Source organism: Stomoxys calcitrans, chromosome 5 (genome assembly GCF_963082655.1).
Source record: "Stomoxys calcitrans chromosome 5, idStoCalc2.1, whole genome shotgun sequence".
NCBI classification, from domain to species: Eukaryota; Metazoa; Arthropoda; class Insecta; order Diptera; family Muscidae; genus Stomoxys; species Stomoxys calcitrans.
The window spans coordinates 55,933,770-55,961,686 of NC_081556.1; the positions used below are offsets into that span (position 1 = coordinate 55,933,770).

General features: G+C 38.0%; 2 protein-coding genes and 2 long non-coding RNA genes across 9 annotated transcripts in view; 1 reads left to right on the plus strand and 3 right to left on the minus strand.

Annotated features, from left to right (window-relative positions):
• Positions 1–12,478, minus strand: part of LOC131997656 (uncharacterized) — a 312,520-nt gene extending 300,042 nt beyond the window's left edge. Inside the window, exons 1-8 of one of the 4 annotated variants that reach the window (XR_009398324.1) lie at positions 12,396–12,478; positions 10,631–10,719; positions 10,536–10,578; positions 9,266–9,304; positions 9,102–9,199; positions 7,068–7,210; positions 5,285–5,640; positions 4,562–5,020 (exon numbers count right to left, since the gene is read on the minus strand). This is a non-coding gene — a long non-coding RNA (uncharacterized LOC131997656). Of the gene's footprint in view, positions 1–4,561; positions 5,641–7,067; positions 7,211–9,101; positions 9,200–9,265; positions 9,305–10,535; positions 10,579–10,630; positions 10,720–12,395 lie in introns of those variants that run through there. The other 3 variants (XR_009398325.1, XR_009398323.1, XR_009398326.1) reach the window with 3 other exon arrangements.
• A 605-nt stretch (positions 12,479–13,083) lies between these two features.
• Positions 13,084–14,553, minus strand: LOC131997657 (uncharacterized). Its single transcript, XR_009398327.1, has 2 exons — positions 13,804–14,553; positions 13,084–13,540 (listed from the first exon to the last, which is right to left on the minus strand). It is a non-coding gene; the product is annotated as an uncharacterized LOC131997657 (long non-coding RNA).
• A 1,566-nt stretch (positions 14,554–16,119) lies between these two features.
• On the plus strand, positions 16,120–22,526 carry LOC106091319 (PRADC1-like protein). Its single transcript, XM_013257802.2, has 3 exons — positions 16,120–16,350; positions 16,422–16,674; positions 21,766–22,526. The coding sequence occupies exons 1-3, from the start codon at positions 16,269–16,271 to the stop codon at positions 22,058–22,060; spliced, it is 630 nt and encodes a 209-aa protein (XP_013113256.1). The 5' UTR covers positions 16,120–16,268; the 3' UTR covers positions 22,061–22,526.
• Positions 22,527–22,743: 217 nt separating this feature from the next.
• LOC131997845 (uncharacterized protein K02A2.6-like) lies at positions 22,744–27,437 on the minus strand. Of its 3 annotated transcripts, none has more exons than XM_059369643.1 (2): positions 25,040–27,437; positions 22,744–23,189 (listed from the first exon to the last, which is right to left on the minus strand). In XM_059369643.1, exons 1-2 carry the CDS (start codon positions 27,102–27,104, stop codon positions 22,990–22,992), a joined length of 2,265 nt encoding a protein of 754 aa, XP_059225626.1. In that variant the 5' UTR covers positions 27,105–27,437; the 3' UTR covers positions 22,744–22,989. The 3 variants fall into 3 exon arrangements, with proteins under 3 accessions (XP_059225626.1, XP_059225625.1, XP_059225624.1); XM_059369642.1 differs by having other exon boundaries at positions 23,097–25,619; positions 25,740–27,437; XM_059369641.1 differs by having other exon boundaries at positions 23,097–25,186; positions 25,256–27,437.
• Positions 27,438–27,917: the final 480 nt, after the last annotated feature.

Below are 27,917 nucleotides of genomic sequence, written 5' to 3' on the forward strand. Positions count from 1 at the left end.
TGGGAGCTATATCTAATTCGGTAGAGAGTCGTCGAGGAAATCGTTGTGCAAAATTTTGGCAAGATTGGCCAAACAATGCGCTTGCAGTGGCTCTTGGGGTAAAGATCTGGCAATACCCATATATGACAGCTATATCTAAATCTGGACCGATTGCTATGAAATTCACTAGTAATATCGAGAGTCATAAAAATTCCTTCCTGCAAAATTTCGGGAGAATCGGTTAAAAAATGAGCACTTTCTTGTAATATTTCTCAAAATCGGAAGAACGTATATATGGGAGCTATACCTAAATCTGAACCGATTTCGACCAAACTTCTCATATAATGTGGTAGTCGTCGAGGAAAGCGTTTTGCAGAATTTTGGCAAAATGGGTCATTAAATGCGCTTGCTATGACTCTAGAAGTTAAAATCGGGCCATATATATATGAGAGCTATATCTAAATCTGAACCGATTCCATGAAATTCACCAGTAATGTCGAGAGTCAAGAGAAAATCCTTCCTGCCAAATTTCGAGGAAATCGACTAACAAAAGACCATTTTATTGCAATACTACTGCGAATCGGACGAACATAAATATGAGAGCTATATCTAAATCTGAACCGATTTCGAGCAAATTTTATAGACATTGTGGAAGTCGTCGATGAAGTTGTTGTACAAAGTTTTGGGAAGAGTGGTCAATAAATGCGCTTGCAGTGGCTCTAGGAGTGAAAATCAGGCGATATATATGTATATGAAAGCTATATCTAAATCTGAACCGATTTCCATGAAATTCATCAGTAATGTCGAGAGTCATAAAAAAATACCTCCTGCCAAATTTCGAGAGAATCGGTTAACAAATGACCATTTTATTGCATTATTGCTGAAACTCGGACGAACATACATATATATGGAAGCTATATCCAAATCAGAACCGATTTTTTCCAATTTCAAAAGACTTCGTCTATAGGCCGAAAAACATGCCGGTACCAAATTTGAAGACGACGATGAAAACTGCGACCTGTATTTTGTACACAATCTAACATGGACAGACAGACGGACATAGCTAAATTGAATCAGAAAATGATTCTGAGTCGATCGGTATACTTATCAATGGGTCTATCTCTCTTCCTTCTGGGTGTTATAAACAAATGCACTAAGTTATAATACCCTGTACCACAGTAGTGGTGTAGGGTATAACTACATTTCTTATTCCATTAGTGTCAGTCCGGAGTATTGAACCAACAGTTTTTCCCCATCGATGGTCAGGTTAGAAACAAGCGGTGATATAAATCATGGAAGCTCCTTGCAATATCGCTATAGCATCTAAATGAGGCGCCATGTTTCCATACCTTTTGCAGTATAATGCATTTGTTTATAAAACCTAAAAAATAGAAGAGCCAGACCTATTGATTAATTTCGTTTGTTTTGTGTAAATTAATCAAGGGTTGACCAAATTAGAAGACAAAATTCCAATGAATCAATGGGTTACATGAATATGGTTAGTGTTGAGTACTATGTTATCCAGCAGGCGCGTCCTTAAGACATCAGACGGTGCATGACGATGCTCGATGTCCATACAAATCATTGGCTACATTTCCATACAGTTGTTCGGAAATCATAATTGACATTGTCAATGTCAACATCTAACCTTAATATGGATTACATCGGACTATATTTAGATATAGCTGCCACAAAGGCCGATCTGCGATAAAGGGTCTGAAGCTCATAAAATCTTTATTTATTACCCCATTTCGCTGAAATTTGAAACAGTGAGTTGTTTTGAGCCTCCCGATATACGAGCTCAATATAGTTGAGGTCGGACTATATTTAGATATTGCTGCCATATAGACCGATCTGCCGATAAAGGGTCTAAGCCCTTAAAACCTTAATTTTAAACCGATTTCGCTGAAATTTTAAATAGTGTGTAGTTTTAGGTCTCCCGATGTCCGTCCCAAATATGGTTTGGATCGGTCTGTATTTAGATATATTGGTCTATATGACCAATATGCCGATTAAGGGTCTAAAGCTCATAAAAGCTTTATTTATTACCCGATTTTGTTGAAATTGGAAATACAAAATTTAACAGTGACTTATATTTAGTAGACCACACAATGTTCGTGCCGAATTTGGGTGGATAAGTTATACAATTTTCACCGGATTGGGACGAAAGGGGGTTTGAGCATCCAAAGTTCTGCCCGGCCGAACTTAATGCCTTTTTACTCGTTTTAATTTTTTTGCTATAGTTCGCTTCTTTATATAGGTCTTTACGCATCTCAGACTGACATAGACATTTTCGCCCATTGTGATACCACAGGACCAGAAGAAGGAAGAAGCCTTCTAGTTCCTACCGTTGAACCATCCAGATCGTTTAAAAAGCCCAACAACTTGCAAACGTTCACATCTGCTAAATCAGACAGATTCTCAAAGAAATGAGAACCTAAAGTGGGACTTCTTCTGACTGTTAGTGCGAAACACAAAAACAGAAGGTGTTCTATAGTCTCTTCTTCTTCGATGTTCTCACAGCTTCTGCAAAAGTCGTTACTGGCAACCTTAAGTCTGCCAGCATGTTTTGCGATTAGACAGTGACCTGTCATTACGGACATAATGACTGAGAAGTCTGTTCTAGCCAATGACAGCAAAGCGGTTTTGCTTCAAAATCTACAATCTGAATAAAGTAATCGCGAAAAAATTTCGCTGAAATCGAACATAGTACAACACTTTACCAATTCTTCTTACCGAAACGTATGCTATTAAAGTGCCTATTTATCCAAAGCAAACAATTTATTTATTTATCTGGCAAACAAACTTATTTCAAAGCTGGTTTAAGTTTTGTGAATACCGGCATTAAACCTTTATTTTTTTGTAACGGTTATAAGTAGACGCCATATCTTTTTGTGTAAATAGTGGCATGACGTAACGCAAAACGTGTACGGATTTCAAGGAACCTTTTTACAATATGCATGGCTGAATTTTTTAAAGGTTGTCTCACGCGAGCAGCTGCTAACCGTCCAAATTTGACGGTATTAAATGTGATATTTGTTTGCATTCTATTTGTTATCGATTGGGTTGCCCAAAAAGTAATTGCGGATTTTTCATATAGCCGGCGTTGACAAATTTTTTCACAGCTTGTGACTCTGTAATTGCATTCTTTCTTCTGTCAGTTATCAGCTGTTTCTTTTAGCTTGCTTTAGAAAAAAAGTGTTAAAAAAGTATATTTGATTAAAGTTCATTCTAAGTTTTATTAAAAATGCGTTTACTTTCTTTTAAAAAATCCGTAATTACTTTTTGGGCAACCCAATATTTTCTGGAATATTCTTTGCTCATGTACGCACAATTTCTGTACACGTATTAACACACACACACAAAATTCTTTTTGTGTGTTGGCAAAACGTCGATAAGCTTGATGACAACATGACAATTTAACCATATGGTTTTTATAATAATTCAACAATGAGCGATATGCTGTTTTATTAAATCCCGTTTATACTGCTCATTAAATCCGGATTTAAGGCTCCCGTCAGCTGATTTTATAAAGGAAAAACAGATGATCGAGCCATTAAATCCGGATTTACAAAGTAGTGTAAACGGGGCATTGGGGCTGTTTATTGGTTGGAAAAAAGTCACAAAATGAAAAAAAATTTATAATCCAAACCAAGCATTTGGGTTTCTAGTGGAATTTGTATACAACTCTGGAGTTGTACAATTCCATAAGCTGGGCAAGTGAGCCAACCTTCATCATTAAACGATGGGCTGTTTTATTTTAAGCGTAGTATGCACCTCTGGCGAAATTTTCTTGGCCACGAGAAATGCATTGACACATCCTAAACGAAATTTTACCGGTACCGTTATCGAAAATTTCGAAAAAATTATATCTTCTTTGCATAGCAGGGTGACATAAAAGCCATTGGTGAATATTTTCTTGCAACTACCAATAAAAATTTATGTTTTATTAGCTCCATGTAACATGAAATAAATTTATTTGCAAATTTAAACGATATAGGGGTCAACAATAAAACGCAAACAACTTTGCTACGTTTACATTGCAAAATGAATATCTAGATCTATGTAAAACCACGAACAAATCCAGTCTGTTTGGACTGCGCTTCAGGTGATTTAAATAATTAAAACTCCTTTTCACTATCCCTTAAAACTGGATTTAAGGCTCTCATCAGCTGATTTTATAAAGGGAAAAACGATGATTGAGCCATTAAAACAGCTATAAATGATCAGTGTAAACGTGGTTCAATGTGTTTGTGTACTCAAAAATTTGTGGAAATTTGCATAAATTTTTACGGAAAATCGTTAGTGTACTCTATTGATTTTATTTATCACATATAACCGTAAAACGAATAAGCATTTTTAATTTTTTCAATTTCTCGAAACTTTTTTAATTTGAAAAAACCAGACCTGAATAAGAAAATACAACCAATTCTTAGTATTTCGTTTCCCTTTTTTTGTCGCGTGCACCTTATTGTCCCCAAAAGCGACACCTAGCGGGCAATTGCCGAACAAAATCAGTTGCTTAGGCATGAACCCCGACCCCTGCCTGATTGACAGTAGGACAGTTGGTGTTGTGTTGTCATTTGGCCCATCAGAGGAAGTTCGGTCTGGGAAGAGCGCCATGATGAACAAAATGACAACATAGGCCACTGTCCTAGGAAAGGAAATCTTTCTTTTTGATTTGGACTGTGCAGCAAGCCGGAGGTGAGCCGAGAAGACAACTGGAAGTGAGCTTAACGAGCAAGAAAAAAAAAAGAATTAAAAAAAAAGTGCAGCCGCGGTCGTGTAGTGTTGGTGTTGTTGTGTTGCATTGCTACAAAGACTGCATAGCAAGTGGATGATGACACAAAACCGAACAATCCAAAGAGGGATGAAACCTCTAAAAGCCTAACATTGAAAAAGGCACTTTTATTTTAAATGATGAACAAGAAAATGATCTGAATTCTAAAAGAAAAAAAAAAAACAGACCAAAGCAAAATCATTCGATTCCTTTATTGCAAAAAAAAAAGAAAAGAGAAAAAAAAACAAAAGCTTCTGATAGCTAAACAGAAAAAAAGAAACATCTTACAAACTGAATTAACAAACAACCTTAAAAATTACCTTAAAAACTATCCTTGAAACTACCTTAATACCTAGCTCTAAAGAGTGAAAAAAAAAAAAGAAACTGAATTAAAACCACTTATTGAAAAATAAATTCCAACTAAAAAAAAGAAACTTAATTATAAACTTAATCAAAAAGAAAACAACTTAATCATTACGCTAAAGCTTAAACTAATTAAAAGTAAAACAAAAAAACGCTGCTCACCAACGGCTCATCTCTGCACCAGCGTGGGACTTCCTTCAAAAGCACTCGCAGACCGCAGTGCTCCAGGTGACGGCTTACAAAGACCCTTAACATAATACTTAAAACTAAACCTTCGGACGGACGGACGTACATATTACCTAAAAATAAAAGAAAAAAAAGGAAATTAGTTTTTTTTTGAAAAGGCAGGCATTTTTTTTCTAGGGTACTCATCTTTGATTATACCGTCAACCGTACTACATGGTATTTACCCTTCCCCAATAGATAGAGCTCTTTCTAGGCAGGTAGGAAGTCTCCATAGGGATCCTTGTTCCAAATTAGTACCTAGAAGAGGCCGTCCTTTCGGGCGTGGTAAAGGCCTAAAAAGAAGAAGAAAAGAAATCAGATATGAGATAAAAAAAATCTAATTCCAAATACCCCTTTTATTTTTATATAATACCCCTTTTACTTACCTTTAACCTTACACTATTCGGACGGACATAGACGGACAGACGGAGTAAGCTGCCATTGTGGGCACAGCCTAACTTGCTCAGCGGCAGAAGCCCCGAAGGAAGAGAAGAGATGCCATTAGATCTGTTCGAAGCTAGCATACCCACCTACATATGATTCTTTTATACTGTCTTTAAATTTATTTTTTTTTTTTTTTTTTTGCTAAGCTAATGTAGAAAAGTTGAGATAAGAAGTTAAAGCCATAATGTTTCGAGTTTTTCCTTTTTTTATTATGAATTTTGGATGATGCCTCTTGTTTTTGTTCTGAATTTCTCATGTGGTCATCATAAATTCACCATCTTTTATAAATAAAGAGACTACCTGGAATGTTTGTAACGTTTACGAAGAGACAATGAATTTTATTGAGATCATGTAGATCTTAGGGAGGAGGAGATAGGAAGGGGGTGATAAGATGAAGAGGTAGGTACGGGGCAACTGACTTGAAAGTTGCTATGGTGGAGCTCCGACTCCAGAGGGAGGGCATTATCCTCGCCAGAACACCAGGCGAGAAGGCTTCCAACAGGTAGGTGTGGTGCTTGCCCTTTTTATTTAGCCATATTAGATTAGTACGTTTCTTTTTCGGGTCAAACATACCTTTTTCTTTTACCTTATCAGTCTGGCATGTAAATTTTCTTTTGTTCCTGATACGTTTGATTCGCTTGCGCAAAGAACCACCCCATCCGGCGAGCACTAGCCGCGCATACGCCATCATGCCAGCAGGCGACAAGCGGTCATCGAAAACATTAAAACGATTATTGAACCAGGACAGGACAAAATGGCGCCCAACGTGGGGCCCGAAAAAGAAACATAGGTTTAGTTTAGCAATACGATTTGGATTTTAGGTCACGTAGAGTTAATCTCGAGAGTCCTCTGCGTTTGCCAATACGCTAAATTGTGCCATTAGGGAGGCAAACGAATTCGCATTTAGTCTAGGACCCAATCGGAAGTCGTTAGACAGATTAAGATTGGTAGCCATAGGTTAGATTAGAGTTAGTGTTTGTTACAATTGCAATAGTTTGAATTAATTAGAAATAGTAAGTGTTTGCTAGGAGAATTCCAGGCGAAACATCAGGAATTTTCGGTCCCGGCAAAGGTTCCAAGGAATTGGTCCGCGTAGCCGTCAACTCTCTTGGTATTTGAGCGGGAGGCTCCTAGCTAACATGCCTTTTGTTAGTCTGCCCTAATTTATAGTCTTAGTTTAGTTGGTAGCACACTAGGTAACTAATAGCTTAAATTTAGGGTTAGTTAGCAAAACCATCCATATAGATTTGTTAGCAATAGACCAAGAATAGCTTACCTAGGTCCGACCGAGGGGGTTGTTTGTGATCCTAGTCACCTGTCCCAGACTCCGGCTAGTGTCCACCAGTCATCGCTTCGGTCATGGTCTGCGTGAGATATTCCTTTCCGTTAGTTTAGATTTCATCCGAAGCACCCACAAACCTGTAAGGAATCAAGAAAGTTTTAGTAAGGCTGGCATTTGTCAGTTTTATTGGAATATATACCCTACTTTTCATCTTATCGTCCCCTGAAAACCCTATCTCTAAATAGTTACACATTTCAAGGACGTTTTTATATCACGCTTTATACGATACGTTTGATTCGCTTGCGCAAAGAACCACCCCATCCGGCGAGCACTAGCCGCGCATACGCCATCATGCCAGCAGGCGACAAGCGGTCATCGAAAACATTAAAACGATTATTGAACCAGGACAGGACAAAATGGCGCCCAACGTGACCACACAGGTTAGGGAGTTTGTGCAAGGTTGCGAAATGTGTAAGTCTACAAAACCGGCAAATACTACTCTTCGTCCTCCTATGGGAAAAGAGGCCATAGTTGAGAGACCCTTTCAACGAATATATATAGATTTCTTAGGCCCATACCCTCGCTCGAAGAATGGGAACTCTTTTATTTTTATCGTGTTGGACCATCTAAGCAAATACGTTTTGTTGAAGGCAATGACAAAGGCGAGCTCTAAGAATGTGATAAAGTTCCTGGTTTCTGAGGTCTTCCATAAATTTGGTACGCCCGAGACAATTGTGTCCGATAACGGGCAGCAGTTCGTTAGTAAGGAATTTCAGGAGTTGATGAGGAATTTCGGAATTAACCACCTTAGAACGGCTACGCACTCTCCCCAAGCGAATGCTTCGGAGAGAGTTAATCAGTCCATCTTGGCGGCTATACGGTCGTATTTGAAAGAGAGCCATCAGGATTGGGATAAATATCTGTCCGAAATAGAATGCTCATTGCGTTCCTCTATACATTCGTCCATCGGGGTTACACCTTATTTCGCACTATTTGGAATGAATATGATCAGTCATGGTAGCGTCTACGCCCTAGCCAGGAAGTTGCAGCTCCTGAATGACCCTGAGAGTGAGATAATTCCAAAATCGACTAAACTGGAGATTATACGTAAAGGTATCAAGGAGAGCCTTCATAAAGCCTATTTGGGCAATGAAAAGAAATACAATATGCGCAGTAGAATTGTCAAGTTCATACCAGGACAGGAAGTATACCGTAGAAGCTTCCAACAAAGTGATTTCAAGAATCAGTTTAACGCGAAATTCGGTTTGAAGTTTCACAAATGCCGGATAGTAAGACCGGTTGGTAACTGTCTCTATGAGGTCGAAGACTTAAAAGGCAAGCCTCTGGGTGTTTATCACATGAAGGACTTGAAGCAATGAGATATCTGTGATAACTCCATTCAGTGTATGATATTTTCTTTATTTTTGTCTCTGGGATTGAACCAGACGACTTCTAATGAGGAGTCAATTTTTTCGGCGGCGATTGAGGAGGAGATATAGTTTCGACTATTGTATCATTGATACGGTGTCGTTTTGGCAGCTAGAATATGGCTGGAAATTTTTATTCTTTCACAGTACGTGGAGTTTCTTTTGCAACAGTGGTTTGAATCGAAAGGCTTCAAACTCTGTTTTTTTTTCGGTGGCGTTTAGAGGGAAGTGGAAAGTACCAGCTCTTTGGTGAGGTCCATAGGATCTTTGCAGTTCGAGTGCAATTGGTTTTTTACTTTATGGGTCAGACGATTCCAGACCCAGATTTTTCGGTGGTGATAGAGAGGAGATACTATATACTCAGATAGTACAGGCAAGACGATCGGTGTATTTTCTTTACAAAGGCCTGAAGACCGTACCAGTTTTGGCTATAGGCCTCAGGGCACGACAAACTACTACGGCAACAACCACAACCTGAGCTGTGGTATTTCACTTAATAGTTGTTTCTTATTGGTTTTTGTTCGAACTCCCCCCAGGGTGGAAAGAAATATTGTCCTAGTTCCTACGCTATACCTACTGTATACAGGGATGAGACACTTACCGTTTTTGCTGTCTGGGTAGGCTATTCCTTTTTTGATGAGTAACAGAGGATGATGGCATTTGTTGGTGAATGGACTGTCCAAATGCTTTGGAGTTAGCCTGTAATTAGGAAGAGGAAATGCATTAATGGTTGCAAATAGAAGTAGGTGTGGATATATTTAATACCTTACTTTAGGTGAACTTACAGTCGTCTAAGGTCTGATGCTGAAAATATAAGAGACAATGCAAATAGGATATGGTTTGTTTGGTTAGTGGTGAGATATAGAGCTTTACACAGGCGTTTGAATTGCTTATACACAAATGCAAGAGATGTCGGTATGGCGGTTTTTAATGGTGTTATACTTCTATTGCATTACCACCAGATACAAAGGGCCCAGGCCAGCTGGGACGTCTTCCCTCCACATGTAGCTTACAGACCAAAAGGTCGGCGATGAACCATCTACACCAGGCATCGGAGATGAGCGCTAGAGTTCTCGTAACCAGAGTACCGCTAAAGCTTTCCTCAAGTGGGGATTCCAACGTGAGCTAACGTTTCCGGGCGGCCAACTTGTGACATGTCATAGCCCTCCGGAGCCTACCCCCTGTGCCCCACTGAAACTATGACATTAGGCTGCACATCGTAGTAAGGGAGAAAGACGGTGAGGACTATGAGCTGCCAGAGAACAATTACAGCGGTTGGAGTCCCAGTGTGAGGAAAAGCACGAGGCAAATTCACTCAGGTGAATGGACCGAAACCACAGTATCCGGTGACGGTGACTCTAGTACTCAGCCCCAGGCTAGTGGTCAGGAGCACCACGAATGTCTTTGGACGTGTGAACGGTCTGGAGAGGAAGATGGCCTACCTGGATCGATTGGCACGTGCATGCACATTGATGAGCCAGTGTCCCGTGGCTTTCTTGGTCGACATCCTTGGACACGATGGGACAATATGGTGTCATCAACACATTAGGGTTAGCACTCTATTCTGCTAGCGAACTAGCCGCTAACTTTCTAATTGTTCCGCGAGCGGAATTTGACTGTAATCAAATAGTTTTGTTTCCATACCAAAACACCTTTTTTTTATTATCTGCACTTATTATTTTTCTATTTAATTTATTTTGCACAACTGAATAATGCAAAACGAGTCATTAAGACCGATGAGGCATAGAAGAATGATGCCGGCAAAGTTTTCAAGTGTTGCTGCTTTAGCTTTTTTTTCGCCACTTTCCGCACCATAGACCGAGTACTACTTTTCGGCCAGTTTTCAGTTTACACTTGGTCGATGTTTTTTTATATGGAGCTTGACAGCTTTCCGCTCGAAAAGCTGAGCAGAATACTCAGCGGTACACGGTGCTGCTCGTGTGAGCTTTGCCCTTTATTACAGCTCTTTTTCTATTTCGCTTACATTTCTCAAGTACGCCACACAAACCAGAATCGGAAGAGGAAATGCACTTACCTTGTTGGTCATAAATGGCTGGCGGGAGATTTGTTGTTGGTACCTGGAAAGACAGGAGGTTATTTCTTTGGAGGACAATACCTTTTTTTACCTACCTCACACACTCTCCATCCATGGAAGTTCCCCTCTTTTGGTGGCACCAGTTAGGTGTATCAATCCACTTGGATTTCGTCTCCCATGGAATCTGAAAAGATAGAAAACGAGATTGGGAAATTACATTGTTTGAAATGAAAGGTACGAAGATCAATAAATGTTATATCAGGGTGGATTTTCGAGCCGGTTGGGTTTTTTTATACGATTGTAGTTGATTATATACGCGAGAAGGAAAGAGGAAAAGAAAAGATTTTGTGAGATTTCCCACTTCATTTTAATTTTATTCTACAGTGGGATTCTACACGTAAATTTTTTCACTTGAACTTTGCAATTTTGAATTTTTGTTTTTCTCTTTGATGTTATTCAATTTAGCGTTTTTCTATAGTTTGCGTTTCATAATTTTCCAGATTTTTGTTTTTATTTTTCTTGGAATTTTGCAATTTTTTTTAATCGACTTGCGTTCATTTAATTTTTAAAGTGTGAATTATTTTGATTTATTTTTGGGTTTTTATGTAGAGAGAGTGTTTTGGATTTTTATTTTTTCCGTTTTTAGTGTTTTGGTTATACTTTATTTTTGGGGTTTTTATTAGTTTTTCTTGCCAATTTTCTTTTTAGAACTTCATAATTCTTTTATTTTTTTTCTTTTGCACAATTCTCCAATAACTTTAATTTTTTACATTATTTTCACTTTAACTTTCTAACAACACTTTCACTTTTCAGTTCACTGAACTTTAAATTAATTCACAATAGCACACCTTTTCACATTTCGTTTTGTTTGGTTTGGTCTTTTGGATCACCAGGAAGAAGACGATTTTTTTTTTTTTATTTTGTCAACTTCTTTTATATGCACTTGGTTCTTCATTTACCTTCAAACTCATGAACACGCAGATAATTGGGCAAATCAATTTTTTTTGCTTCTGTCTTCACATCACTTTTCATAAAGTACTGTTTTTCTTTGGACACAGAGTTTGGTTTGAGTACCCCCACCTCCATTCATAGCGTGAGTGGGTAGGAGTACCGCAATAACATACTATTACACTACGCACACTTGTTGACACATAGCTACAGCCGCCTACTCACGTGATAGTAACCGGTCTCCATCAAATGGTTTCTACATTTTGGAACTTTGATTTTTTTCACACACCATTACAGAACATATAAGTATGTATGTATATATATGGTGATACATATATGACACGTTTTTTTTGAACCATCATATCGTTGGTTAAATTTTAAGCTGTCTGCATGTACAGCGTTCGCAAGTCATGTTGCGGAATATATATATATTTTTTTTTTATGGCTATCATTATCCCAAATGGGGTTCACACATACACACAATATGTTTTTTTAATTTTAATCACGCATGTGTTACATTTTTAGGCATTTATTCATATGCCAGAATAATTGAGTGGTCGAAGGCTGTGTTTTTGTGACCGGTTATATGGTACCGGCATTTATTTCAATCGCACGTGAAGACCTTTAATATATTTTTGTATTAATTCAACATGCGTGCTAACCAACAGATTCAATTTTTATCACATAAATATATTTTTTGTTTTTTTTTGCACGCTTTAGAATGGCGATGTTTTTTTTCATTCATTTAATGAATCTTCATTTATGCACACACACACACACACACACGCACGTAATTCTTTTGCGAATGGTTTTTTGTCACGGAATTTTCGCGAGATCACTTTAAAAATCACACGGATCGCGGGAACGACACATACACATAATTTTTAATAGATTTGTTTTTTTTATACTTACCAATTAATAAATTTTCAGCATCATGGCCGGTCCGCAATGCTGCTTCTTTTCTTTAATTAACTATGAATGACAGTGTCGGTTCGTTGATTTGAACGGCGTTAAAGCGCACACATGAGGTGCCGAACCTATTTCAGTTATGAAACATGTACGGCTGTCATTTATAATTACCATCCAATTTATCGTTCTTAAGGGACGTACACATTATGAGATGCGTTATTTTGGCAGGAAGGAAAAAAAAGGAGTATGATTAAATCCATTATTAATTTGGGTTTTACATCCCGTGGAAGTTAAGATAATAAATCGCAAGTCAGTTTGTACACCCTTCGCCAGATAGCGAGGGTCTTATATATAATTCAGATGAACGATATGTCGTGCAGATATGCTATTCTCAATGGTATAATAATGTTAGGTAGTGCTCGAATAATGTAGGGATTGCAGTGCAGATAAATTTTAGGAATTGCCGCTCGGATTTTTTCCGATTATGGAACTAAAGATGTCCGAGGAATTTGCACCTTTTTCCCTCCCATCCTTTGACAGTGATGTTCGAAGGATGGTTGGGTTTGTCGCGTGCACCTTATTGTCCCCAAAAGCGACACCTAGCGGGCAATTGCCGAACAAAATCAGTTGCTTAGGCATGAACCCCGACCCCTGCCTGATTGACAGTAGGACAGTTGGTGTTGTGTTGTCATTTGGCCCATCAGAGGAAGTTCGGTCTGGGAAGAGCGCCATGATGAACAAAATGACAACATAGGCCACTGTCCTAGGAAAGGAAATCTTTCTTTTTGATTTGGACTGTGCAGCAAGCCGGAGGTGAGCCGAGAAGACAACTGGAAGTGAGCTTAACGAGCAAGAAAAAAAAAAGAATTAAAAAAAAAGTGCAGCCGCGGTCGTGTAGTGTTGGTGTTGTTGTGTTGCATTGCTACAAAGACTGCATAGCAAGTGGATGATGACACAAAACCGAACAATCCAAAGAGGGATGAAACCTCTAAAAGCCTAACATTGAAAAAGGCACTTTTATTTTAAATGATGAACAAGAAAATGATCTGAATTCTAAAAGAAAAAAAAAACAGACCAAAGCAAAATCATTCGATTCCTTTATTGCAAAAAAAAAAGAAAAGAGAAAAAAAAACAAAAGCTTCTGATAGCTAAACAGAAAAAAAGAAACATCTTACAAACTGAATTAACAAACAACCTTAAAAATTACCTTAAAAACTATCCTTGAAACTACCTTAATACCTAGCTCTAAAGAGTGAAAAAAAAAAAGAAACTGAATTAAAACCACTTATTGAAAAATAAATTCCAACTAAAAAAAAGAAACTTAATTATAAACTTAATCAAAAAGAAAACAACTTAATCATTACGCTAAAGCTTAAACTAATTAAAAGTAAAACAAAAAAACGCTGCTGACCAACGGCTCATCTCTGCACCAGCGTGGGACTTCCTTCAAAAGCACTCGCAGACCGCAGTGCTCCAGGTGACGGCTTACAAAGACCCTTAACATAATACTTAAAACTAAACCTTCGGACGGACGGACGTACATATTACCTAAAAATAAAAGAAAAAAAAGGAAATTAGTTTTTTTTTGAAAAGGCAGGCATTTTTTTTCTAGGGTACTCATCTTTGATTATACCGTCAACCGTACTACATGGTATTTACCCTTCCCCAATAGATAGAGCTCTTTCTAGGCAGGTAGGAAGTCTCCATAGGGATCCTTGTTCCAAATTAGTACCTAGAAGAGGCCGTCCTTTCGGGCGTGGTAAAGGCCTAAAAAGAAGAAGAAAAGAAATCAGATATGAGATAAAAAAAATCTAATTCCAAATACCCCTTTTATTTTTATATAATACCCCTTTTACTTACCTTTAACCTTACACTATTCGGACGGACATAGACGGACAGACGGAGTAAGCTGCCATTGTGGGCACAGCCTAACTTGCTCAGCGGCAGAAGCCCCGAAGGAAGAGAAGAGATGCCATTAGATCTGTTCGAAGCTAGCATACCCACCTACATATGATTCTTTTATACTGTCTTTAAATTTATTTTTTTTTTTTTTTTTTTGCTAAGCTAATGTAGAAAAGTTGAGATAAGAAGTTAAAGCCATAATGTTTCGAGTTTTTCCTTTTTTTATTATGAATTTTGGATGATGCCTCTTGTTTTTGTTCTGAATTTCTCATGTGGTCATCATAAATTCACCATCTTTTATAAATAAAGAGACTACCTGGAATGTTTGTAACGTTTACGAAGAGACAATGAATTTTATTGAGATCATGTAGATCTTAGGGAGGAGGAGATAGGAAGGGGGTGATAAGATGAAGAGGTAGGTACGGGGCAACTGACTTGAAAGTTGCTATGGTGGAGCTCCGACTCCAGAGGGAGGGCATTATCCTCGCCAGAACACCAGGCGAGAAGGCTTCCAACAGGTAGGTGTGGTGCTTGCCCTTTTTATTTAGCCATATTAGATTAGTACGTTTCTTTTTCGGGTCAAACATACCTTTTTCTTTTACCTTATCAGTCTGGCATGTAAATTTTCTTTTGTTCCTGATACGTTTGATTCGCTTGCGCAAAGAACCACCCCATCCGGCGAGCACTAGCCGCGCATACGCCATCATGCCAGCAGGCGACAAGCGGTCATCGAAAACATTAAAACGATTATTGAACCAGGACAGGACATTTTTTTTGTGTTCATGTAAACAACACACATACACATGAAAGCACACACATCAATGTTTGACATCAGGAAATTTGTCACTGCTCTTTAAATCCGGATTTAATGGCTCGATCTTCTGTTTTCCCTTTAAAAAATCAGCTGACGAGAGGCTTAAATCCGGGTTTAAGGTGCAGTGTAAACGGGGTTTAAACACATAATTGGCATCTTAATACCGTCAAACTGGCCGGCTGTTCGAGTGAGATTACTTTTTTTTATACACCTCGCAATCAAATGTTTTTGCTTCCATACCAAAACCAAGATATATTAAGTTGCAGGTAGTCACAGTTGCCCAACAACAAAATATTGAGTGCACAATCTGTCAAAATCAGTGATTAGTGCAACTCTGATTTTGTGTATGTAACTAGTTCATGCCATTTTTCGTTGTTTGTAAGTGCTATGGTTCTTAACTAAAATACACACACACATAACCAAAACTCATTGATAGAAAGTGCACGTCGCGAAAAAAAATTATACTCAGCTGTTTACGGTACACTACCTGGCAATTATGTCATGACCAAAACACTTTTTTTATCTGCACTTAAATACCGTTTTTACTGCTCATTAAATCCGGATTTAAAGAATGGAATTTTTGTCGACATTTTGTTCTTTTCCGCCCATATTTTTTTTACATGGAGTTTGACACAATTCCGCTCAAAAAGCTGAACAGAATATTCTGCTCAGAAGCAGATTACTAATTTTCCGCCAACGTTTTTTTCTATGGAGTTTGACAGCATTTCGTGCAAAAAGCTGAACAGAATACCCTGCTTAAAGCTGCATTAAGTTTTATGAATACGGCCGTAAAACCCCGTTAAATACGGATTGTATGGATCGATTATCTGCTTTCCCTTTATAAAATCAGCTGACGAGAGCCTTAAAACCGGATGTATTGAGCAGTATCAACGGGATTTAATAATTTAGCGGAGAAGCGTATCCACCTGCTTGTCAAATAAAACACACCATTTTCGTCGCTGGCATTTTTTTTTATTGTATTTGTTTTATTATTGTGTGTTGGCAACCTTTACCATATGCAAGAGGACCTGAAATCAGCTGTAAGTTTTATTAGATTGATTTTTGGATAGTTTTCCAGCAGGATTGGTAAAAGTTGTGTTTTACTATGAATTTGCGATTTCTTTGTTGTTTGTGAAAATATTAAACATATACATGTCGACATGGAAAAGACATACGGAAAATACTTATTTTGTTTATCAATGCTGGTACTTGCATTGGTCCAACTAGTTGTTGGTTTGCTTGGTACGTACCTTCTAGAAAAGATAAGAAATAGTAACATTATTTTCGACTGAGATTATTTTTGTACATTTTAGGCGATTCACACCATCCTCCACTAAATGATATTGTGACAACACAGGATATTATAGCTGGTGATGTTTTCTTCGAGATAACCGAGCCATATGCGTTAGAATACACATATCGTTTGAGACCGTCAAAGGATTTTGGAACTTCCTTTTCCCAGCGTCTAGAAGGGGTCGCTTTGGTACCAACAATTCCATCCGATGGGTGTACCAAAATCGAAAACAAGCGCTCCTTGCGAGGCAATGTTGCACTTATTGACAGAGGGTAAGAATGAGCAATTAAAACACGTTCAAGTAAAAGCGTATTTGTCAAGTTTTCTGAAAAAAAAAAAAACACAAATAGAGTTTTATGTTTGCTGTACCAAGTTTTGACCATGCAAAAAGGGAAAATAACTGCGAGGATTAAATTCATACATACGAGATGCCGTTTCTAGCACTCCATGGCGCCATGTAGTTAAACCAAAAAATCATGCAATAAGATGTGAGAAAAAAACCAACATGGTATACATTGAAAACTCTCTCGTAATGTATATTTTGCATTCATGTGACATTAGTGTACATTGAATAATATAACAGAAATTCCAAAAAATATTTACCTATTATCCTTTGGCTGCAAATGGACTTTTGAAAAAGGTCTTGATCGTCTTCTCTACATCTTCCTCAAGATTGCTTCTACAGTAGATACCGAGCACCGCATTGGATGAAACTTCAAAAGAAAGCCTTTTTTGTGTATTCGTAATCTACTTGACAATACATTTAATTTGATGCCCATATTTCCTAGGTTGGACCACTTTTGTCCCAAAAACGGACTTCAGACCCGTTCCTGTATGCCAAAATTAGCAAAAAATTAAAAAATGGGGAGTGCGCCTTCTAAAGCACATTTCCTCTTTGATCTACATATGTTGTGTTCATCGTTGTTGTTGTTGTTGCTGTAGCAGTTTGTTGCGTTCTTTCTTTCGTCTGCTTGATTCTGTTGAGTGTTCAGATCCAGGAACCCTTCGGCTAAGATGGGGTGCGTTCAGATGGATCTGGGTCTGAGTCGAGTGGGTCTGGCTGGGCAGTTAAACAGGCGACGTGTGTCGTGTGGTCTTGCACGTCTGCATCAATCCTTGCTTTGTAGGAATTGAGGCAGTTGCATCTGCCGGAACGTAATTGAGCCATAACTACTCTGGTTTGGTGGGGTAGGTTCATCGTCATCACGAGAAGCTCAGCCGCAAACTACCGGGCGCTTCCACAGGTTACGGATAGTGGAATGTCCCATCCGGAGTAGCTGCAATTGCAGTTGCGGAGAATCAGGGTGGCATGGGCTCTTGCTTAAATACAAAGTGCCTTTGATAACCGATATGACGATATAAGTTATTGGTGCTTTTATGTGGCCAATACGTTCTCACGGCGATCGGTCTTATGGACCGGAACAATCTTTCAGGAATTGGAAATACAAATGATGGTACTACAACAACAACACTTTATACACCAGCAAGTAAATAGTAGATATCCGGCACGGGACAGCTGTGAGTACCACACAAGCTGGAACATTGAGTTCGGATCTATATGGTGCTCATTTCTGTCACGAGATGCTTAGCTGCGAGCTATCGGGCACGTCCACAGGTTGCGGATAGTGGAATGCTCCATCCGGAGTAGCTGCATTTGGAGTCGCGGACTATCAGCGGTATCGAGGGGAGAGTCTTAGTGAGAGGTCGGTTAGCACCGGCTCTTGAACAAATACTGAGTGCATATGATGCTCGATATGGCAGATCGAGTTATTGGCGCCTTTAAATAACCAATGGCCACATTGTTCCCGCGGCGATTGGTCCTTTGGGCCGGAACGACCTTACTCACCTACAGGAGCTTGACGAGGATCGCCACCTCCACGTGAAAATGTGGTTACAACAACAATTCATGTACAGATCCCCACGGACCATCCTCTCTTCTCCACCGGTTCGCTTTCCACGGAAGGGCCCTTCCCGGTACATTCGTCGGAAAAACGTCGATTCCGGGAACCCAAGTCAACCCTGTCATGAACCTTAAATTTCTTAAAGCACTTTATCCTCACTGTCCCCTAATCTAAGGTCATGAGCGCTGCGGTTGTTTCCGCATAATTTCTGAGTTTCGAAGATGTTAAATCCTTACAGGATTTAAATTGCGGTTATTGCAATCTCTTCCATGCATGGTCATGTAAAACGCCGTTTGGACGCGGCTATAAAAAAGGTTCCTTATCATTGATAAGCTCAACTTGAAAGGGAAAGCACTCATTGATGTGTGTGAAATTTGCCTCTGCTCGGTTCCTTGGCAAATTTTACTCTACTTCCTTTCTTTTGAGTCCTATATTACCGTATTGGTAAACATTTCCATCTTAGAGGGAATTTCGGGGTGGTTACTTGGCCATTAAAGTATATATAAGATTCCTGTTCTACTTTCAAAATCATTTTATATGAAACCCATAATGGCAAGATCGGTAAATAAGTCCTGTTTGAGTGTGGGGTGGACCCCAGAGTCTTTGTTCCGAAAATGAATATCAATTTCCCGAAAATCAATCAACTTCCACCCCAAATTACTTCCATCCATTTGTCGGGTTTTGTACGGCCCCCGCGGCACCCGACACCAACAATCGAAACCACGTTTTGTTTTTATTGACTGTGAGAGTGCCAAAAAAAAAACCAATCTCCGAGATCTGATATTTTTAAAAATTGCGGTAATGAGAAGTGCTTTTTAAGGGAGATATTTCGATTGAAATATGGATATCAAATTCGTGCTCTATTCCCCAATCCCTCTAACTTGAATCCCATATTGCCATGGTCGGTATGAACCGCATGGAGGGTGTTTTGGGGCTGAGGCATCCACCGGCACTTTGTCCTAAAAATAGATTTGAAATTCGTTTTTTAATCCCAAATACCTTTGATTTGAGCTTCATATTGCTAAAGTCGGAAATGAAATTCAGTTTAGGGGCTCCAAAATTGGATATCATGGCTCCAAAATTGGATATCAGATTCGTTTTCTACTCTCAAATATCTTTCATTTTAGTCCCATATTGTCATAATTGGTCAACGAACCTATTTTGCGTATTTTTAAGAGAAAAAGCGCCACCTAGACCTGATTGCAAATTTTGATGTATTCATAATCTACTTCAAATTGGTTTCATTTGAGCCCCATATAGCCATGTTCTGCTTATATGCTCATTTGGGGTGGGGACACCACCCATTACATGGACTTAATTTTTTTGCCATATTCGTAATCTGCTCTCGAATACCTTTCATATGAGTCCCATATTGACATGAACGTCCAATATGTTTGTTTTGGGGAGTTTTGGAGTTGGGGCGGCGCGCTGGGTACTTGGACTCAATTTTTAATACCATATTCGTATTCTACTCTTCAGGGTTCGCCCCCTTCCGATATCAACAAATTATAAAATCTATTCCTTTTTTCTGACTATATTCGTAATTAACTCCCTAATACCTTTCATTTGAGTCCCATATTGTTTTGCTCGTCCAATAGGCCTATTGTAGGGTGTTTTGGGATTGGGGCGGCCCCCTAGTTACTTGGACCTAATTTTTAATATGAAATTCGTAGTCTGCTCCTGAATACCGGTGCTCTTTTATTTTTGGGTATTACTTTTAGGCTAAGGGGGAGGGTCTGCCTGCCGTCCGATATCAAAAACTTATATATCCTATGTTTCCTTCCAGACCAACGTACACAATCTGTGAAAATTTCAAGGTAATCGGTTCAACAGTTTTTGAGTCTATAAGGAAAAGACAAACCAACAAACAAACAAAAAAAAATAAATTGATTTTTATACTCTCCACCATATAATGTGGGGTATCCTAATTTCATCATTCTGTTTGTAACTATTCGAAATATTCGTCTGAGACCCCATAAAGTAGATATATTCTTAATCGTCGCGACATCTTTTGTCGATCTAGCCATGTCCGTCCGTCTGTCTGTCGAAAGCACGCTTACTTCCGAAAGAGTAAAGCTAGCCGCTTGAAATTTTGCACAAATACTTCTTATTAGTGTAGGTCAGTTGGTTTTGAAAATGGGTCATATCGGCCCATGTTATGATATAGCTGCCATATAAACCGATCTTGGGTCTCGACTTCTTGAGCCTCTAGAGTGCGCAATTCTTATCCGATTGGAATGAAATTTTGCACGACCTGTTTTGTTATGATATCCAACAACTGTGCCAAGTATGGTTCAAATCGGTTAATAACCTGATATAGCTGCCATATAAACCGATCTTGGGTCTTGATTTCTTGAGCCTATAGAGTGCGCAATTCTTATCCGATTGGAATGAAATTTTGCACGACGTGTTATGTTATAATATCCAATAACTGTGCCAAGTATGGTTCAAATCGGTCTGTAACCTGATATAGCTGTCATATAAACCGATCTTGGGTCTTGACTTCTTTAGCATCTAGAGGGCGCAATTCTTATCCGATTTGTATGAAATTTTGCACGAAGTATTTTGTTATGATATCCAACAACTGTGCTTTGTGTGGCTCAAATCGGTTAATAACCTGATATAGCTGTCATATAAACAGCTCTGGGAACTTGACTTCTTGAGCTTCTAGAGGGCGCAATTCCTATCTGATTTGGCTGAAATTTTGCATTGCGTATTTTATTCTTACTTTCAACAACTGTGTCAAATAAGGTTCAAATCGGTTCATAACCTGATATAGCTGACATATAAACCGATCTGGGATCTTGACTTCTTGAGCCTCTAGAGGTCGCAATTATTATCCGATTTGCCTGAAATTTTGTACGACGGTCTGAATCGGTCTATAGCCCGATACAGCTCCCATATAAATCGATCTCTCTATGTTACTTCTTGAGCCCCCAAAGGGCCCAATTCTTATTCGAATTGGCTGACATTTTACACAGGTCTCCAACATATAATTTAATTGTGGACCAAACCGGACCATATCTTGATATCGCTCTAGTAGCAGAGCAACTCTTTTCTTATATCCTTTTTTGCCTAAGAAGAGATGCCGGGAAAAGAACTCGACAAATGCGATCCATGGTGGAGGGTTTATAAGATTCGGCCCGGCCGAATTTAGCACGCTTTTACTTGTTATATATAACATGTTTTTTATCTCTACGTTGTCAAATGCCCCCCGATTTTTAGGAAGGCCGCGAATGCGTTTTCCTTCTGTCACATATCGTGAAGGACGGTTTTGCACCATCCTATATAAGGTATGGCTACTATGCCCAAGTGAAGTTTCCCGTTGTCACTCCCCTCTTACTTTTAGCGGAATTTCAAACAGAATCCCCAAAAATTATTTTTTTACTCTACTGCATATGACTTTTGAGTTGTTGTTCCAAAACATTTTCCTAATCTTTTCATCTTTTAATATATTTTTAGAGAATGTTCTTTCCTCACCAAAACTATTAATGCTGAGATGGCGGGCGCAAGTGCTGCAATAATAACCGAATTTAATAGCGAATCCAGCGAATTTGACTACTATATCGAAATGATTCACGATAAGACGGATAGAGATGCCCAAATACCGGCTGGCTACTTGCTTGGAAGAAATGGAGTTGTAATTAAGAACACCCTGCAGCGTTTGAAAAGGTCTTATGCCAGAATAAATTTACCTGTGAACCTGACATTCGTTCCGCCATCGAAAATCAATCATCCACCATGGTTGGGCTGGTAGGCGAGCGATTTCATTAGAAATACTTTAAAGTACAAGGTGTTAAAATTACTTTTCGTTTCCGAAGCGTTACCATAAAACCAAAGTGCATTCTATAATAAGTTTAGGTCTAGACGACTCACGATTTAATGCTATTGTTTGTTTAATATTTTAATTTATGTCAATGGAAGGAATAATGTTGTGATGAAATGCGATTGTGATGAAAAGTTTGGACACCATTTGCAGCTAATAATAACTCATTTATTGTTTTTCTTCTAAATTTTATTTTCAAATAATAATGTTATTTAATTGAATTGACAAAGATCTTAACTTTTTAACATCCATGTATGCCAACAAAAGAGTGCAGTGAAATGTTATTGTTTATTTTTCATAATTTTTTTGTTATTTTATTAATTTAATACTTATTCAAATTTTTAGTTCAAATAATTTAAACTGTAAATAAATTGTAAAACTATTTTCATATATCAAACACGTGACGACTCTTGATAACTTGGTATTTTAAAATTTGACGATTTTAAGGTGGACAAATGGCTTATTTGCCTTATGCCTTTAATCCAGGTGGCTATGATTGTTTTATATATCCACGTTTTGCATTCACTTCGCCCAGAGAGATATGGTTGTTAGTTAAGGTTTACTTTGGGTGGATAGGTAAATTGGGTCGTTTGAGTTAGTGTTATGTTCGAAGAATTGATACACGCATTTAAACATTATAAAATTACATTTATTATCAATATAAAAAAAAAGGAATAAGTAAAAAGAAACAGTGACTTGTGCAATGTATTGTTAAGCGCTGATTGGATATATCATAAAAAAATGGTGGTATATAAAGCTTTTTAAAAAATAGCCATGTTAATAACATAGAAAACATAGAAACATATCTTCGTTAAAACTTAGAACCAGTGTTGTCAATAGAGACATAACAATCTCCCACACTAATAGGGAACGTGGTCTTGGAAACGTGCTGGAAGTCTCCTTACTCTGTTCGCTCGCCTAATACTTAGTGGTGTCTCTGGCAGCTGTGGCTCGGCGGAGGCTGGAGGCTGCGATTCGCTGGGGGGTTGAGGTTGTGTCTGATTCCGCTGGATTATGACTTCTTCAATTTGAGGTTCCTTCTGTGGTGGATTTCCTGTAACTAAAGTGGGTTGATTTTGATCATAAACCATGGACTTATACAATTGATTAATATGTCTTTTAAGAATATAATTATTGTCAAGTTTAATGCTGTAGTGAATATTCCCAAGTTTTTGCAGAACGGTACCGAACTTCCAAGTCGGGACTCCTTTGCTAAACCAACGAACTTGGACCCTCTCTCCAACGCCTAATTTTCGAACTTTTGGGTTGACCACTTCAGATTTCTTCAATTTTGTTGGGCGAATTGAGTCTAATTTTATACGTAAGTCACGTCCTAGATATAAGTTTGCAGGGCTTTTGCCATTTGAAAGCGGAGTTGCTCTATATCTGGTAACTATTTCCTGCACTTTGAGGCGTAATGGTAACTTTTCGTTTTGCATCGCTTTTAGCTTCCTTTTCAAGGTTTGAATATGTCTTTCCGCAAGTCCATTAGTAGCTGGATGCCCCGGTGCAATAAATTTCTGGATAATACCGTTGTTCTCGCAAAAAGTTCTAAATACGGCACTTTGAAAAATTGTAGCGTTGTCAGATACCATAATTTGGGGAAGACCATGTGTTGAAAATATGCTTTGTAATAATGATATCGTGATATCCGAAGTTGGAGCTTGTTTTATTACCTTTATTTCAGGCCATTTCGATTTTGCGTCAACTAACACAAGAAAATAATGATTTTGGAAAGGACCTGCGTAGTCAATATGCACTCTTTGAAAATTTTCGATTGGGTCCTCCCATTTGTGTGTTTCCACCTTTGGGGGGCATCTTCGTATCATAGCACAATCAGGGCACGATTTTACCAATGTTTCAATGTCAGAGTCGATCTCCTTCCAAAAACAATACTTTCTGGCTAGCTGCTTCATTCTTACAACGCCAATATGTGTGTGGTGTAATTCACGTAGCACTGCATCGCGTAATGTAGCAGGAATCATAACACGAGTTCCCTTAAATAAAACGCCATCTTGTATAGAATACTCAGGATCTGTATTTCCGCCATTCAATAGCGATTCCTTTAATTTTTGAATTCATCGTCGTTCTGGGTTTCTTTTGCAATCGATGTTGCCGTTATTGAAATTGATGAAATTTCATTTATAGTTTGATCTTGGATATCTTTTGTTTCTTTATCAAGAAAATGTAAAAACTTTGAAGACGCTGATAAAGGGGCTCTTGATAAACAATCTACATGTGCTATTTGATCGGCTTTGCGATGCTCAAGTTTGTAATTGAATCCTTGTAGAAAAGAAGCATATCGCAATAATCTTTGTGAGGTCATCGCTGGCGTTTTAGCATGCTGGTGAAAAATTCTCGAAAGTGGACGGTTATCAGTCACAAGTGTAAATTCTCGACCATGTAAATACATAAATAATTTGTCAACAGCAAAAATGATTGCCAGAGCTTCTCTGTCGAGTTGACTATAATTTTGTTCAGCTTTTGTTAAAGCTCTGGAAATAAACGCAACTGGTCTTTCACAACCATCTACTATGTGTGACAGTACTGCTGCAACTCCTGTGGGACTTGCATCACATATAAGGATCAATGGCAGTGACTGGTCGTATGGTACTAAAACTCGCTCATGCAAAATTTCTTGCTTCAGCTTAATAAAAGCTTCTTCACTTTGCTTTGACCATACAAATTTGTTTCCTTTTTCCAGTAGACTTCTAAGTGGATGTGTAATGGTAGCCATATTCGGAATAAATCGCGAATAATACGTAACCATTCCCAAAAATCTTCTCACCTCGTCTACATTTTTGGGACGTGGAAGTTTTGCCATGGCTTCTGTTTTTGATGGGCATTTGGATATTGAATTCTGGCTTATTACATATCCTAAGTATTGTATTTGTTCTTTAAAGTACTCACATTTGTCCTTGTTAACGTGTAGATTATATGTCTGCAGGCGTTCCAAGCATTCAATAAGTCGCTGCTCACACAGGGATTTGGTTGGACCGTGCACAATTATGTCATCAAAATAAGATGTGGTACCTTCAAGGCCTCGTAGAATTTGGTCTATTATACGATTAAATTCGCTAGGAGCGGTCTTTATACCAAATGACAAGCGATTCATTCGATACGTACCTCTGTGTGTAGAAATTGTTTGAATTATTTTGCTTTCATCATCCACTGCTACATGTAAATACGCTTTATATAGATCCAGCTTACAAAAATACTTGGAATTTTTCAATGTGTTGAATATTTCATCTATTCGCTTTATTGGATAGTGAGCAGGCTCCAATTGGGGATTGACGCAGAGCTTGTAGTCAACACATAACCGCACATTCCCATCAGGTTTTGGTATGACAACCAGTGGCGAACCCCAATTACTGGTGTTAACTTTTGAAATTATACCCTCGTTTTCTAATGTGTCGAGTTCTTGCTCTACTTTTTCACGAAGAGCGAATGGAACTTGCCTTTCCTTTAAAAAAGCTGGCTTTGCCCCTTCCTGCAATTTTAATGAACATATTAAATTGGGAATACACCCCACTTTCTGCTGGAAAACTTTTGAGAACTTTTGCGTTATTTCACTTATTGAGTTTATACATACGTTGTTGTCTGTATTTACCTTCAAACAGTCTTGGTCTACTTCTCTAAGATCAATTTTAAGATGCCTTATCCATACACGGCCAAGCAACGCAGAGTGTCTAGCGTCCACAACAAACATTTTCTCTCTGGACTTCCTGTTTTTATATTGGACATTAACATCCACTACACCCAGAGGTATAAACACATCCCCCGGATAAGCGCGAAATGCTATCTTGGTTTTTTGAAGCTTTAAATTTAATTTGAGTTTTTCAAAATCGTTCTTTGGTATGAGAGTGTAGCCGGCACCAGAGTCTACTTCGAAAACTTGCTTCCTCCCGTCGATTGAAACCGTTGCGAAAAATTTTTGCAATTCTGGTGGTGGAATTTCTGATTTGTTGTAAATATCGACTATTTGATGGATACCAAAATTATCATCATCCTCACAGTAGTCGTCATCAGATGAACACGATTGTATTGCATTATATGATGAATTTTGTTTAAATTTCGATTTTATGCATACTTGTCTCACATGACCTGTTTTGTTACAAAAAGAACATTTTAGATTGTTTTTGTTTATTTTACATTCATTTGATCGATGATTGTTTCGCCCACATCGTAAGCACATCCCTTCAAGACCTAGTTGTCGATAATTAACTGTTGATGACGATGATGCGTATCGATTACTTTTTTGGTATCGGGTACTTGTTGCGGATTGTTTTTGTTTTATTTTATTTACCTCGCTTGTTGAAGAACTCTGCATAATTTCATTATTATTTATTTTCGCTGCCTCCAACGCCTTCGCCTTTTCACAAATTTGCACAAATGTGTCTTCGGGTTTTTGCAGCAATTTTTCACGAATGCTATTATCTCGGATTCCTCTTATAAACTGCGCTCGACAAAATATATCCGAAACTGATTTGTTACAACTACACACAAAATGACACATCGCCGCCTTTTCCTGTAAAACAGCAATAAAATCAGAAATACTCTGATCTTCATTTTGTATTTCATTTAAAAACTTGTGTTGTTGCACAAGAATATTTTTTTTAGGACAGAAATGTTGTTTCAAATGGAATATAATACTGTCGTAGGATAGTTGGTTGATCGGTGTTGGAGCGACTAATGTTGCTAGTGTTGAATAATTTGATGCACCCACATACTGCAGCAATAATTTTGCACACATCTCTTTGTTTCCGAAAACGCCTTTCAATTGCAGATAATTTTCCAATCGTTCTTTATAAACATCGAATGATTCTGTTTTAGGGTCGAATTGATCAAAATTTGAAATGACATTGACGCTGGTTATGTTTGATTGTTGAAGCTGTTGTTGTTGCTGTTGTTGTTCCTGCAGAGCATTGGTCATGCTGGTAATTGCTTGCAAAAGTTTATCCATATCAGCAGACATTTTACTGTTTTTATGATTGTTGACTTGATGCTTTTCTTTTGATGGTTCTGAATGTTGATTAATCTTTTTTTTATCCTCGTCGCCAATTTGTTATGTTCGAAGAATTGATACACGCATTTAAACATTATAAAATTACATTTATTATCAATATAAAAAAAAGGAATAAGTAAAAAGAAACAGTGACTTGTGCAATGTATTGTTAAGCGCTGATTGGATATATCATAAAAAAATGGTGGTATATAAAGCTTTTTAAAAAAATAGCCATGTTAATAACATAGAAAACATAGAAACATATCTTCGTTAAAACTTAGAACCAGTGTTGTCAATAGAGACATAACAGTTAGTATATGTGAAATAGGAATTGTTTATTGTTGTAGCTTTATATTTTCATGTGGATGTAGCGATCTTTGGCTGAGCTTAGTCACCCTGGTGCAAAGAACTTATCGCTGGAAACGGGTTTACTTCATTCGGTAGTATTGGTCGCCTTTTAGAACAGCATTCATTCATTCATTCATTTTTATTAATCAAACATCGCCCACCCGGGCTTTACATTGATAGATTGGAACACTTTCAGGTTTTTATAATACAAAAATCAATACTAAAACCTAATATAACACTATCACTAAAAGAAATAACTAACAAATTTATTGAATGTAAAAAAAATTGTTAAAAAAAAAAATAGTAACATAGTCTAACGCACAATTATCCGTTCAAACACCAAGAAAAAGCAGCAAATGTGAGATATTATCAGTGACGAAAATTAATTCAATTGAGTTGCCTATAAGAAATGTTGGATTAGCTTAGACTCAAAAG

What these genes read in the sequence shown, in the direction of transcription:
- LOC131997845 (XM_059369641.1), bottom strand. Translation starts at nt 27,104, where the DNA reads ATGTCTGCTGATATGGATAAACTTTTGCAAGCAATTACCAGCATGACC. An exon ending in AACAATTTCTACACACAGAG is followed by an intron (nt 25,187 to 25,255) that starts GTACGTATCGAA and finishes ATCGTATAATAG; the next exon opens with ACCAAATTCTACGAGGCCTT.
- LOC106091319 (XM_013257802.2), top strand. Translation starts at nt 16,269, where the DNA reads ATGGAAAAGACATACGGAAAATACTTATTTTGTTTATCAATGCTGGTA. An exon ending in ACTAGTTGTTGGTTTGCTTG is followed by an intron (nt 16,351 to 16,421) that starts GTACGTACCTTC and finishes TGTACATTTTAG; the next exon opens with GCGATTCACACCATCCTCCA. An exon ending in GTTGCACTTATTGACAGAGG is followed by an intron (nt 16,675 to 21,765) that starts GTAAGAATGAGC and finishes ATATATTTTTAG; the next exon opens with AGAATGTTCTTTCCTCACCA.